The 15,221-nt window shown below is 42.9% G+C and overlaps 1 protein-coding gene across 2 annotated transcripts in view; it reads right to left on the reverse strand.

Moving 5' to 3' along the window:
* Window positions 1-15,221, reverse strand: part of RASGEF1A (RasGEF domain family member 1A) — a 651,322-nt gene that overhangs the window by 51,570 nt on the left and 584,531 nt on the right. The window contains exon 1 of one of the 2 annotated variants that reach the window (XM_073596846.1): window positions 6,424-6,822. The exons of the other annotated variant lie outside the window; for it this stretch is intronic. Within the exon in view, the coding sequence (XP_073452947.1) occupies window positions 6,424-6,441 (18 nt within the window). The 5' untranslated portion in view covers window positions 6,442-6,822. Of the gene's footprint in view, window positions 1-6,423; window positions 6,823-15,221 lie in introns of those variants that run through there. 2 annotated transcript variants of the gene reach the window in all.

Raw genomic sequence — 15,221 nt, forward strand, 5'->3', positions numbered from 1 at the left:
TGTATCTGTGTATTTAGCATGGCGTTCAGTTTTAAGACATCTGAACACCACATACTTTTTATTTTTAAATATAATGAAAATCTGTCATGTTAACATTTCAAATATTACATCCTGATTAGAGATCTGCTTTACTCCTGAAGTGGCAACCCAGCCGAAAATATCACCAAAAAGTAGAAGAATAAAAACAAAGGACGTCTTCACACAGACCTGACAAAGTACGTTCTCTTCTATGTGAACCTGCATAGTGGGATTCTCTGATGACAATGGGGCGTCATGTATAGATGGCAGAGCTGTCATCACCAATACACTCAGCTGTGACTGTCACTGACCTAGACGGCTCTACTAAACAATACACCACAAAACCAACACAGAACAGCCAACAAAACACTGCACACACATGGAACAGCCCCATGAGAAATACGCACATCCAGGTCAAAGCTCTATTTAACCTTTCTGTCGTCTAAAACTGTGCTGATTACAACTGAAAATCACAAATATATTCACCTAAAACTGCCCTTTCCAGGTTAACAACTGGGCAAAAGCACAGCGAAATGTTTTTAAAACTGCTAATTAATAACCTTAAAAAATAACAATTAGTATTATTATATAAATATACTATTATTGTTGTTATTATTATTATTTAATACTTAGTATTATTATTGTTTTTATTATTATTAACCTTAATGTTAATTATGTTGATAACCTCTGAGGTCAAACCTTGTGTTCTAGTTGTAGATGGGGAGGGTTGGGCTGTAAGGTTTTTATTACTGTTTGTGGTCCCCGGTGGAGATACATCATTTTATTTGCCTGGATGACCATTGTGATCAGGACAGAAAAGGGTGGGAAATCCGTACCTCGGGTTTCTGTCCCCCTCTTCAAGGGAAAAATCTCAGTCTATGACGTTATGGGAAAAAGACCTCTCCCAATCCTTCCACATTCTACAATGGCACAACGCCACCAACAATGGATTTAAACATTCAAGATGTACTACACACTGGGAATCCCAACTAAAACTGGTCCACCGCTGGTACTACATGCCAACACGCCTATCCAAGTTCTCTCCCTCCTACACACCACTTTGTTGGAGACAATGTGGAGAACCAGGATCCCTGTTGCACACATGGTGGCAGTGTCCTAAAATAATATTTCCATTCTGGATCAAAATATTTCATCTCCTCAGTAACTGGTTTTAAACTGGATCCAGACCCCGCATCAGCATTCCTCCTAAAATATGAACAGTGGCCCAAATGGCACCTTCCCTTCATCATTCACTGCATGGTCGCAGCCAGGAGATCCATCACAGCTAAATGGAAGCAAGCAGAACCTCCAGATCTCTCCTCTTCCACAGACTACCTTAACACACAATCTCAATTTGAACTTATGTTCTCCATCAAGAATGGTGAAGGTCAATCCTTCTGGTCCCTTTGGTCACCTTGGCTTCAACACCCATCCTGCACAGCGCATCCATAATGATGGCACGATAACACCCTTCTTTTCACTGGGAAGCCTTCCTTTATGCTCCCCAAGCCTATCCTTTGTGATCGCCCCTCTTTTTGAAAAATCTGGCTGGGTTTTTCTCCCTACAGTTGTCAAAACCAGATACCACATTTAGGTAGCAGCTCTCTTGCTTAATGCTAATAATGCTATTATTTAACCCCTTTTACACACCTGTTCATCCTTTAAGAACTTGATATACTGAACTACATCCTACAGAATGTTTGGGCCATTATCACCAGTTTCTTTTTCTCTGCCTTAAAAATGTTTCCATATGTCACCAACTCCTGGAATATCATTATAGCAAAATTGTAGCGAAATTGTATTAATAATACTTGTATAGGCAACTTGAAATTTAATAAAATTTGATTGATTCAAAATGGTGGGAAATCCAAAATGTTACAGCTATCTCCAAAACAGGAAAAAACTTTCTAATTGTTATGGCCATTCTGGGGAATTTCCCCTCACTTTAGAAAGTTGCCCTCTCACCTACTGATAATTCTCTGAATGAGGAAGAGAAGGGGAATCTCCCAACAGAACAGAAAACTTTTCTTCCTATAGCAAAAAAAATGCAACAAAAAAGTAACAAAATAAAAAATGCTAGTTGGTACAAATTGCCCAGCTGGGCCTATTTTGGGTTCTGTAATGCAGTGGTTCTCAACCTTGGTCCTCAAGAACCCCCAACAGGCCATGTTTAATTTCTCTTAGAAAAAATAGCTGTCCAAAATACCAAGCCATAGACTCTGATTTAAAGCACCTGTGCAAGATAAAGGAAAACCTGTAAACATGGCCTTTTGGGGGTACTTGGGGACTGAGGTTGTGAAGCAATACTGTAATGGGTCTCCAAGAATCTGAAGGATGTGCGCTCCTTTCTCCTGTACTGCACATCGGGGCCGGTGTGTGTTGTATAGGTGCGGTGAGATGCGTCCTTACAACTCATAGCACTGTTTTAACTTTTTTCAGGTATCGCAAACAAGATGCTGTGGTGACATGTAATGCATTGTTACAGAGCACACACCACCACACAGGTATGGAGTGATTAGGGTCACAGGAAACCATTGTTCTCTCCGTGCCCTTGCATAGAGCCTGTGTTAATCTATGGCAGACTTTTTAATGTGGAGGAACCCTTGAAATAACTTTCTGGCTTCAGGGAGCCCCTTCTAATAATGACTATATCTACAATGCAGGGAACACCATTTATGATGGTCAATAGGAAGATTGCACCTTGCACTTGTAGTCATTGGGAAGAATCCCCCTTTACAGATATACAAAAGATCACAGGTGTCAGGGGTGACTTATCTGAGAGGCAGACATTGCTCATTGCCCAAGGAACCCCCAACAGCCTCTAGAGGAGAAAGCCTAATCCGTGTAGCTCAATGACATGGTGTGGTCATAGGAAACGTGTCCATTGGTGGGTAATATGAACACTGGAGCAGAACAAACCTGCTGCCCATAAAAACCTGATAAAAGTGGGGGGAACTGAGAAAAGAAACGTCATTGGTAGCCACTGTATGTCCAACAACCCTAAGTGTGTCTAGTGTTCTCCATTACCACCGTGACAATCCTTTTCCATCTGCTGCTATCTGATCGTTGATATTTTGGAGATCTTTATAAATGAGGTTCAGTCAGCTGATCCTCTGAAACTTTTCCTGGCAGTCTGTAGAAGTTAGGCAGAGATGCCATGATGTCCCCCCTAATTACATCCAGAGTAATGTCTGTCACCTATGAGATGAATGAGATGATACAGTGGGAAGTATTCTGCAAGCTTGAAGAGAAGACTTCTTTTCTTCCTCCATCTCGTTACCACCCCAGCTCAGGTGGAACCTGATGGACTGGTGTCTTTATTCATCCTTACCAACTATGACACTATGAAAGCAGGCAATGGTCAGATCTGCTCAGATCTCTATGTGATGGCCCCCAACTTCCATGTAGAGCTGACACATCTATAGCTGTGAGACAGAGGGAAGGCGGTGTATGTAGGGACATGTGTTGGTATGGAGGGACATGTGTTTGTATGGAGGGACATGTGTTTGTATGGAGGGACATGTGCTTGTACGGTGGGACATGTATTTGTATGGAGGGACATGCATTTGTATGGAGGGACATGTGCTTGTATGGAGGGTACATGTGTTTGTATGGAAGGACATGTGTTTGTATGGAGGAACATGTGTTGGTATGGAAGGACATGTGTTGGTATGGAAGGACATGTGTTTGTATGGAGGGACATGTGTTTGTATGGAGGAACATGTGTTTGTATGGAGGGACATGTGTTTGTATGGAGGGACATGTGTTTGTATGGAGAAACATGTGTTTGTATGGAGGGACGTGTTGGTATAGAAGGACATGTGTTTGTATGGAAGGACATGTGTTGGTATAGAAGGATATGTGTTTGTATGGAGGGACATGTGTTGGTATGGAAGGACATGTGTTTGTATGGAAGGACATGTGTTTGTATGGAGGGACATGTGTTTGTATGGAGAAACATGTGTTTGTATGGAGGGACATGTGTTGGTATGGAAGGACATGTGTTTGTATGGAGGGACATGTGTTGGTATGGAAGGACATGTGTTTGTATGGAAGGACATGTGTTTGTATGGAAGGACATGTGTTGGTATGGAAGGACATGTGTTTGTATGGAAGGACATGTGTTGGTATGGAAGGACATGTGTTTGTATGGAGGGACATGTGTTGGTATGGAAGGACATGTGTTTGTATGGAGGGACATGTGTTGGTATGGAAGGACATGTGTTGGTATAGAAGGACATGTGTTTGTATGGAGGGACATGTGTTGGTATGGAAGGACATGTGTTGGTATGGAGGGACATGTGTTGGTATGGAAGGACATGTGTTTGTATGGAAGGACATGTGTTGGTATGGAGGGACATGTGTTGGTATAGAAGGACATGTGTTGGTATAGAAGGACATGTGTTTGTATGGAGGGACATGTGTTTGTATGGAGGGACATGTGTTTGTATGGAGGGACATGTGTTTGTATGGAGGGACATGTGCTGGTATGGAAGGACATGTGTTTGTATGGAGGGACATGTGTTTGTATGGAAGGACATGTGTTTGTATGGAAGGACATGTGTTTGTATGGAGGGACATGTGTTGGTATGGAGGGACATGTGTTTGTATGGAGGGAAATGTGTTTGTATGGAGGGACATGTGTTTTCCAGCTCTCTGCTATTGGTATTGTCTGCTAGAGAATCATGCAGGGGAGGAATGAGGAAATTCCTGTCTAAGAACTGAAAAACAAACCGCCACCTGCGCCTAGCATCATCAACTCAGGGGAAGCACAGAGGCTGAAAACAATCCCCTCCATAGGGACACATGGGAGAACCCCCGAGACCTACAATACTCTGCATGACTGATCAGGGACTTCCCACTACTACCATCACACCTCTCATCTGTGTCCAATCTACTAAATCATCATACATCTACTACATCATCACACACATCTAATACATTATCACACATATGTAGTACATCATCACACATTATATCCGTGTCCAGTCTACTACATGATCACCCCAGGACACAGCCATGTAAAGGAGACACTCTGCAATGTGCTGGTTACATAGGCTCTGTGTATAGGCGGTGTCATAGTACAGTAGTAGTAGTAGTAGTGTGGATGACATACATATGATGTAATAGGAGAGCAGACAGGTCATATGTCACCAGGAGGACAGGGCACATCATAACCCACATTACATGGGATGATGATCATAGAGATCTCTGGATGGAGACATCATCCACCTACCTCCAGGGAAAGCACACAGGACACATATATACAAATACAGGGACTGCTAGTTCTACATGACATGGACTGTATGGGTTCAGGACAGTGAGGAGCAGATACAGGAGAGTACAGTAATAGGTCAGAACTGCCACACTGATCAGTCTGCAATACAAGGGACACTTCCTAATCCTTGTCCCTGGAAATAAAGGACAACAGCCAGCTCCGAGCTCTACTACACATGACCACAGGAGTCCTACACACAGGAGAACACCTCCCAGATGAAAAGGAGGCTTCTTGTTTAAGCAAAAAAGCTTCTAGCGCAGGAACACATGAGAGGGACAGTGATCACAGCAGACAGGAGCACACATGACAGCAGAAGTGATGAGAATAGACAGGAGCACACATGACAGCAGAAGTGATGAGAATAGACAGGAGCACACATGACAGCAGAAGTGATGAGTATAGACAGGAGCACACATGACAGCAGAAGTGATGAGTATAGACAGGAGCACACATGACAGCAGAAGTGATGAGTATAGACAGGAGCACACATGACAGCAGAAGTGATGAGTATAGACAGGAGCACACATGACAGCAGAAGTGATGAGAATAGACAGGAGCACACATGACAGCAGAAGTGATGAGAATAGACAGGAGCACACATGACAGCAGAAGTGATGAGAATAGACAGGAGCACACATGACAGCAGAAGTGATGAGAATAGACAGGAGCACACATGACAGCAGAAGTGATGAGTATAGACAGGAGCACACATGACAGCAGAAGTGATGAGTATAGACAGGAGCACACATGACAGCAGAAGTGATGAGTATAGACAGGAGCACACATGACAGCAGAAGTGATGAGTATAGACAGGAGCACACATGACAGCAGAAGTGATGAGTATAGACAGGAGCACACATGACAGCAGAAGTGATGAGTATAGACAGGAGCACACATGACAGCAGCAGAGATCAGATCAAACAGAATCACACATGACAGCAGACAGGTGCCCATGACAGCAGCAAAGATCCGATCAGACAGCCTCAATAACAGCAGACAGGTGCACACATGACAGCATACATAACAGCAGGTGAGATATGTAGTGGTGGCCCCGCCCCCAGACTGGACACACTGGGATTGCTGGGATGAGCCCAGAGCTCAGTCCTAGAAGAGAAGACAGGACTTACCCTCATTTTGGGCACCATACACACAGGTGCTCCGGATCCTATGAGGGTGAAGAATGGAGGTCTCTCCTCTCCCGGGCACTCCTCAGTATCTAGTCTGTGTACATAATAATCCCCGCACACAGCTCTCCTCTCCCCGTACACGGCTCTCCTCTCCCCGCACACTGATGTCTGATGTAGAGCTCTTCTCTCCTCTCCTCCCTCTCATAGACTCACATAGGACGGCGCTGCTATCTTGTTTTGTAGTTCTGTTCCTCCGCGCTCCGCTCCGGCCCCGCCCATTCGCCTTTTATGGAAGCTCATATTCATATATTTATCATTTATATACTGTATACTGTACACCGGCTCCGCCCCTCTGAGAGCTTACAGGGACCGTCACCTCACCTGAGGTGGGAGAACACCGACACCACACACCTATAGAGCAGAGGGAGAACTATAAGTCCCATGTGTGATGTCATAGGCGGGAACTTCCCGTGTATACAGAGTAATAGTATATATGAAGCCCCATATATGATATCATGAGGGAGAACTTCCCCGTGTATACAAAGTAATAGTATATATGAAGCCCCATATATGATATCATGAGGGAGAACTTCCCGTGTATATGAAGTAATAGTATACATGAAGCCCCATATATGATATCATGAGGGAGAACTTCCCGTGTATATGAAGTAATAGTATACATGAAGCCCCATATATGATATCATGAGGGAGAACTTCCCCGTGTATACAAAGTAATAGTATATATGAAGCCCCATATATGATATCATGAGGGAGAACTTCCCCGTGTATATGAAGTAATAGTATACATGAAGCCCCATATATGATATCATGAGAACTTCCCCGTGTATACAAAGTAATAGTATATATGAAGCCCCATATATGATATCATGAGGGAGAACTTCCCGTGTATATGAAGTAATAGTATACATGAAGCCCCATATATGATATCATGAGGGAGAACTTCCCCGTGTATACAAAGTAATAGTATATATGAAGCCCCATATATGATATCATGAGGGAGAACTTCCCGTGTATATGAAGTAATAGTATACATGAAGCCCCATATACTATACAATGAGAGAGAACTTCCCCATATATACAAAGTAATAGTATACATGAAGCCCCATACACTATATAATGAGGGAGAACTTCCCCGTATATACAAAGTAATAGTATACATGAAGCCCCATACACTATATAATGAGGGAGAACTTCCCCGTATATACAAAGTAATAGTATACATGAAGCCCCATACACTATATAATGAGGGACAACTTCCCGTATATACAAAGTAATAGTATACATTAAGCCCCATACACTATATAATGAGGGAGAACTTCCCTGTGTATATGAAGTAATTGCACACAGGAAGCCCCATACAGTATATGATAAATAATAATACATTCACACACAAGCCCAAAACCCAAGCTACAGACATAAAGCGAACCCATCCCCTCAGAATCATATAGTATATGTGTATAGAATCATATAGTATATGTGTATAGAATCATATAGTATATGTGTATAGAATCATATAGTATATGTGTAAGTCCTGCACTAATGAGAACTCAGTATTGCATGTGAAACAATCCAACAATAAAATAATCAGACATGTATGTCAATATAAATCATGGGACAATGAGTCCATTAAAGCAACAATTCAGTGCAAAACGTGTGAAAATAAAAGTCCAAAGACTCCAACGCACTTGAACAATTCAGTGAGAGCGTGCCAGACCCGTCACCAAGCCGTTGTGGGGTGCCCTCTGCCCTTTTCTATTTGGTCCTCAGCACAAAGGTAACATACACGGGTTACTTTACTCCCAGGAACAGGACGGATCATGGAGCCAGCAAAGACCCCTCCCAATGGTGTCCCCTTTACTTCCAGGACTAGACAGCAGTCTGATCAATGGACCCAGACACTCAGCCACGGAGCAGGCAATCAGGCTTAAGGAAGACAAATGTTTAATGATAAAAAAAAATAAAGTTTCACATTCAATTATAACACAGCAGATAGCACTCCACATAATACAAGACTCAAATCTGAGCAGCACTGTCTGCACATGAACCGCCAGCCAGTAGTCACCAAACTCATTCACCCCCCAGACACCAGACTTATTGCAGGATTGCAGGACTTCACCCAACGTGTTTCGTCATTACTGACATTGCCCTTGACAACCGTCTATCACAGACATGATATAGCGTGGCAGAATAACGTGATTCACAAAGCAGCTGACTGCACAGAGCTCCAAATATTTTGTATATATATATAGCAAGACAACTTTTAGATCATTTTACTAACAATTATATTTAAACTTTTTTTTTTATTTATATAGTTTTGGATAGAGTGGAGAGGGATTAGAACACCTGTCAGTTTTTATTGCTGTCTGTCCTCCTGTTAGGGAGATTCACCCCCTCTATTTCTCCTGTTTACCATAATCATTGAAAGTGAAAGTTAAAAAAATCCTGTAAGTAGTAGGGATTCCCTCTCACTTTCTGTTTTGGCTATGGGAGAGGAAGTGAAGGTAAATCTCCCCAATGAGATACAGATGGAAAAAAAACCTGACAGGGGTTATATAACCCTCCCTTAGCCAACATGAAAAAGTTTTGCATTTAGTTCTACTTTAATTCCAGTACATAAAAGCGGAGAGGTCTGTATGCTGAAGATAAAGAGAGGTTGGCACTGACTCATTCTTGGTAAAAAGTCACCCCCCTCCCCTTGGTGAGTCACTAATGATTTTTACTCTCACACATTTGTGTAAATATTTCATCTCACTTGTCCTTCAGAGATAGAGCAAGCTTTTAACAAAGTCAGTAATTAAAATAAATTTTAGTTAGAAATTTAAAATCTGCTCAGTCTACTTACAATACAGTAGCTCCATTTTTTTCATTTTCCTCCTGCCCTATGCAATACTACCCAAGTCATTAGGGTCCACCTACCCAAGACATTAGATTCCATATACCCAAGTCATTAGGGTCCACCTACCCAAGACATTAGATTCCATCTACCCAAGACATTAGGGTCCATCTACCCAAGACATTAGATTCCATCTACCCAAGACATTAGGGTCCACCTACCCAAGACATTAGGTTCCATCTACCCAAGACATTAGATTCCATCTACCCAATACATTAGGGTCCATCTACCCAAGACATTAGGGTCCATCTACCCAAGACATTAGATTCCATCTACCCAAGACATTAGGGTCCTTCTACCCAAGACATTAGGGTCCATCTACCCAAGACATTAGATTCCATCTACCCAAGACATTAGGGTCCATCTACCCAAGACAATAGGGTCCATCTACCCAAGACATTAGAGTCCATCCAGCCAAGACATTAGGGTCCATCTACCCAAGACATTAGGGTCCATCTACCCAAGACATTAGGGTCCATCTGCTCAAGACGTTGGATTCCATCTACCCAAGACATTAGGGTCCATCTACCCAATACATTAAGGTCCATCTACCCAAGACATTAGGGTTCATCTACCCAAGACATTAGGGTTCATCTACCCAAGACATTAGGGTCATCTATCCAAGACATTAGGGTCCATCTACCTATATTAGGAAAGCTGTGTAGGTGTCCAGGCCCCTGCTATACACACCCAGGACTAGATTCCTATCGGTGTAGGATTCGGGCAGACAACTTTGGTGCCCTTAGTAAAACCCATCTGCTTGGATCATTTCTTTTACACAAAACATTTTCTTCTCTCCCGGGTCTTTATCTGGATTACAGTGATATGATAATGTGTAAATAATCATATGAAATTACTATTTATACTCATGTGTGTGTCCAATAGTTATACAGGGTAAAGCTGCCTCTATAGGCATATGCCTTCTGTGCCTAATATAAAAAATACAGCCCTGTATACATACTTCAGCATTGGGCTGGTGCTTCAAGAGCAGGACCCCAGAGCAGACCCCTCTGAAAATCCTACCACAACATCCTTGAGAGAGAGCTTAGGGAAGGCAGGGTTCATTTTAAGGCTGCATCCACAGCTGAGCATTTTTGCACATATTTTTCATGTGGTTTTTTTTGCACGTGTTTGCACGTTTATGCACATTTTGCTACAGCATTTGAGCTCCAGGTGTTTTTGTATTAGGCTATAGAAAACAGTATCATCTGTGACATCACTTATTGCTGTGTGGACATAGTTTAAAAAGGCACAAATTGCGCACGTGGGACTCAAAATTCCCCAAAACGCATCAATCTGCTCAAATTGAGCTACAAAGTAGCTCCAAAACTTTTTTTGAGGCTCAGGCATTTAGCTTCAGGCATTTTGGAATGGGGATGTGAACCACTGCCATAGAGATGCACTCATTTTTTTTCTCCCTGAGCGTTTTGGAGCTTCGAGCTCCAAAACGCTCAGGTGTGAATGAGCCTTAAAAAAGCCCTAATGGAGTTAGAAAGGTTAGAATTCACAGCCAGAGGTTTTTGAAATATGTGATTGTGAAAGCTATTGATAAAAAGTGATTAAATAAATGCCACAACCATTGTCACAACGCTCTGGTGTCCTGCACACTATTGATATTTGCACTGTTTCTTATAGAATTTCACATATGTCAGATGCTGGAGAAAGGCCTAAGTGATTAGGGTTGACAAAAGTACCTGTTTAAAACTAGTACTTGTGTGATTTTATTGTTAGTGTCAGGCTTTTAACATTCTTGATGCCAAAGAAATATAGATTATTACCATCTACTACACTCTGTAAGAGCCTTTTATTTTACAATGGGGAAGCCTCGAAATCTCTTTTCGCTCTCAGAGAACCTGCTAATAATTGCTATGTTCAAAGCTAATGGTACATTAGTGAGATGGTCAGTGGGAAGAATGCTCCTTACATTTGAGGTCATTGGGAAAAATTCCCTCCCTGAAAAGCTGAACAGATTAGTGCTGTCAGAGGTGACTTATCTGAGAGGAAGAAATTGCTCATTGTTTAAGGAACCCCTAACAATTTCGGGAGGAACCCTAGGATTCTATGGAACCTTGAATGAGAATAGCTGCTCTATAACAAGCATGGATAACCTGGCTATCACCACCCTAGCCACACACCATGGATAGTGTTTTAATGAGAGGCAACAATATAATCACTGAAATATCCTATCTGCTGGAGGAATCTAGTGAACATGTACAGTACTTTGTACATTTACATTGTGACCAGGGAATGGGAAAAGCAAATAGAATTCTAGGATGCATCACTAAAGGGATTGCCAGCAGGAGAAGAAGGAGGTTCTGATTCCCCTATAAAGATCTAGTGAGACCTCATTTAGAATACTGTATCCAGTTCTGGAGACCTCACTTACAGAAAGATAGATAGAACAAGTCCAGAGACGGTAACAAAAATGGTGAAAGGTCTTGGGAATAAAACATATTGCAAGCAACTTCAGAAACTTAAAGCGGAGGTCCAACGAAAAAAAAAAAAAATTAAAAGCCAGCAGCTACAAATACTGCAGCTGCTGACTTTTAATAAATGGACACTTACCTGTCCAGGAAGCCCACAATGTCGGCAGCCAAAGCCGATCTGTCCGTTGGCTCTCGGCTGCTGCCGGCGCCATCCTCGGTAAGGGAATCAGGAAGTGAAGCCGTGCGGCTTCACTTTCTGGTTCCCTACTGCTCATGCATCTGCTCCCTCCTCCCCCTGAAAGGTGCCAAATGTGACACCGGAGGGGGGGAGGATTCCAAAAAGTAGAACTTCTATTTTTGGGTGGAACTCCACTTTAATATGTACAGTCTGGTGGAAAGAAGGGAAAGGGGAGACATTATTAAAACCTTTATATACATCAAGGGGATGAATAAGGTTCAGGGGGTCAGTTTTTTTAATATGAAACCAAAATCAAGAACACGGGGACATGTCCTCAAACTAACTGGAGGAAAGTTCAAAACTAATCTTAGAAAGTATTATTTTACTGAAAGGGTAGTTGATGCTTGGAATAAACTACAAGCAGAGGTAGTGAGATAGTCAACAACAATGGCTTCAAACATGCTTGGGACAAACATAGATCTATATTCAGACAAAAAAGTTAACGAAAAAACAAAAACAAACAAAAAAAATGGGCAGACTTGATGGACTACTCTGTCTTTTTCTGCCGTCACTTTTCTGTGTCACAATTTACTGGCCTGAACTTACATTGTATAAATATAAACTGAACCTACTGGAATAAATCGGACAATAGACATATTGACCCTATGAGTACCAATAAAGTGACTTTATCTGACAGTAGCAGGTCTCAAACAGCATTTTGCTTTAATATCTTCTTAAAGTCTTAGGGCTTGTTCACTTGAGCTTTGGCTGTAGGGTTGCCACCTCATCCCTTTAAACCCGAACACATGTGAATTACACGGGTTCTGTGGCTGATTAGGTGGTAATTAAACTCTTGTGGTGCTTTATCTGCATTAAATTCTCTTCAGGGAACATTTGACAGGCAGCGAGGAGGCGTGTATTGCCTCCTCACTGGTTGCTGTACCCCTTAAACCCTGCACCAGCACACCACAACCACCTGCTTTGCACACAGTTGTGGGGTATTTGCAGAGCAGTCGCAATCGATGGGCATAGCAGCAGGGGGGACAATTCCTGCAGTGACCATAAAGCAAAGCATCACAGCAGCGGCATGTGGACTCTCCCGGATGCTTACTCTGCAGCTAAAGGGGGAACAGTTGGGGGTGGGGTGGGGGGAGGAGCCTAAGGCAGCAAACCTTGAAAATGTCTCCTTCTTGTTTCATGATCTTATCAAATCTAATTGCACTCTGTACTTTATGCAGAATCTTATCAATAACAATATTATACATTTATTTTATGCAAGGTGTTTGGAAAAGAGGACTCAAAAGATTAAAGTGATAGTAAAGTCTTATTGTTTAAAAAAAACAAAGAAACAAACAAACATGTTATACTTACCTGCTCTGTGCAGTGGTTTTGCACAGAGTAGCCCCGATCCTCCTCTTCCCCCATAGGCGCTCCTGGCCCCTCCCACCTGCTGAGTGCCCCCAGAGCATGCAGCTTGCTATGGGAGCACCCGAGCAGGCTCAGAAAAATGCCTCGAATAAAGATTTTCGTATGAATGTTTGAACAAAATTCTACTCCTGTGTACCCAGCTTTATGTTCCTACCTTGGTCATACTCACTCTAGGGTCCGATGGACAAGAAGCCAATTAACTACAGTATGTTTTTGGGTTCTAAAGGCACCATATTCACCTCCTTTTCAATGCCCTGAAGTCTGCTAGGGGTCCCTCACCTGGTGCCAGCATTTTCTCCCCAACTCCTTCTGGGGGCTGGTCTTTCACATTTTGATTGAGTGTGAGATGTTGTACCGCATGCACAGGAGTAGGTTATCCCGAAACATGGAAACTGTGTCTGAGATGTAAACTGAGCTGCACATGTGCAGCCCAGTTAAAGTGGTTGTAAACCTCAGACATGAAATATGAATAAAGCATATCCCTCTATAGTGTGTACCAGTGGCGACTGCTCCATACAGGGCGCAGGGGTGCCGCCCCCCTAATCCATGCGCCCGGCCCTGTACATGCAGGGCGCTGGACGCATGGATTTTAATGGTTTTTTTTTTTAAAGCACATGATTAGAGTTGAGGGTGGGCTCGGGGAGCAGAGCACTGCGCCCTGAGCCCACCCAGTTGTGTGACAATAGCGAATTAATATTTGTTATTGTCTTCCTGATTCTCCTCCTGGCCAAACAGGAAGCGGGTCCTGAGACCCGATTGGCCAGGGAGTCTTAGGACTCACTTCCTATTCGGGTCGGGTCTCAGGACCCACTTCCTATTCAGCCAGATGTCACAGCAAGCTGCAGCAGGTGGAGGGGCAACTTCCAGGAGCCCTACCCCGGATCACCAGCACCACCTCCTAAGGTAAGGACATGGATGGCGTCCGACCCGTCCGACTTCGGGGGTGATATGACAGACATCTGTGCAGGTTCATGCACAGATGTGTATTGAAATCACCCTCGAAGTAGCCAAAAGTAGTGCAGAAACTACTTTTGGGAGTCGGTGCAGCGCCGCAAAGTCGGCGTCGCACCAATTTGGATGGTGCCATTGCCGGCAATAGGCTCAGATTTGGCGTGCGTTTTGACATGTCCAACCGCATGTCAAAACGGCTCAATGTGAACGTGGGCTTATTGTCAAAGCTTAATTGAACAAGGTGAGGTTAGAAGCTGATTGGTTACTATGCACAGCTGCACCAGATTCTGTGTGCACCAGTTTTAGTAATTCTCCCCCTAAGCCCTCGTTTACACTGAACACGGTTTTGAAATCGTGCCAGTTCATTTGAACTCGCACAATTTCAAAGCCACATTTCAGTCTGAATTCTCTAAAAGCGAAGACAAGCTTTGTAAATTCTGGACTCCAAACAGGTGTAGAGAATAGAAGACTGTGGATAAACAGATAAACTTATGTAGGAGGGTTTGTTTTATCTCTGTGTATCACCTGAGGATTTTTTTTTTTTGTGGTGGCACAGTGGTTTTTTTGTGGTGGTGGTGAGGTAGGTTTATTTTATTACAGAAGAGACTTGCAATACGTAGCCTGCTGGCTTGTAAGTTTTTAAATGTTGCCTTTAGTTTCGCTTTAAGCATATGAAGAACATATACAGCAAAATGCATGCAGATACTGTCAGTTGTTGGATGTGCCCAGGGACTCAAAGCTGAAAGGTTCTGAAATATATATATCAGTGGCGGCCCGTCCATAGAGGGCGCATGGGCACCGCTTCCCCTATCCCTATGCATGCATCCGGCCCCCTAATCTACATATCAGAGTGCAGGACCATGGATTCCAATGTGGGGTGGATTTATTTTTTAAGCACCTG

Source organism: Aquarana catesbeiana, linkage group LG08 (genome assembly GCF_042186555.1).
Source record: "Aquarana catesbeiana isolate 2022-GZ linkage group LG08, ASM4218655v1, whole genome shotgun sequence".
NCBI lineage: Eukaryota > Metazoa > Chordata > Amphibia > Anura > Ranidae > Aquarana > Aquarana catesbeiana.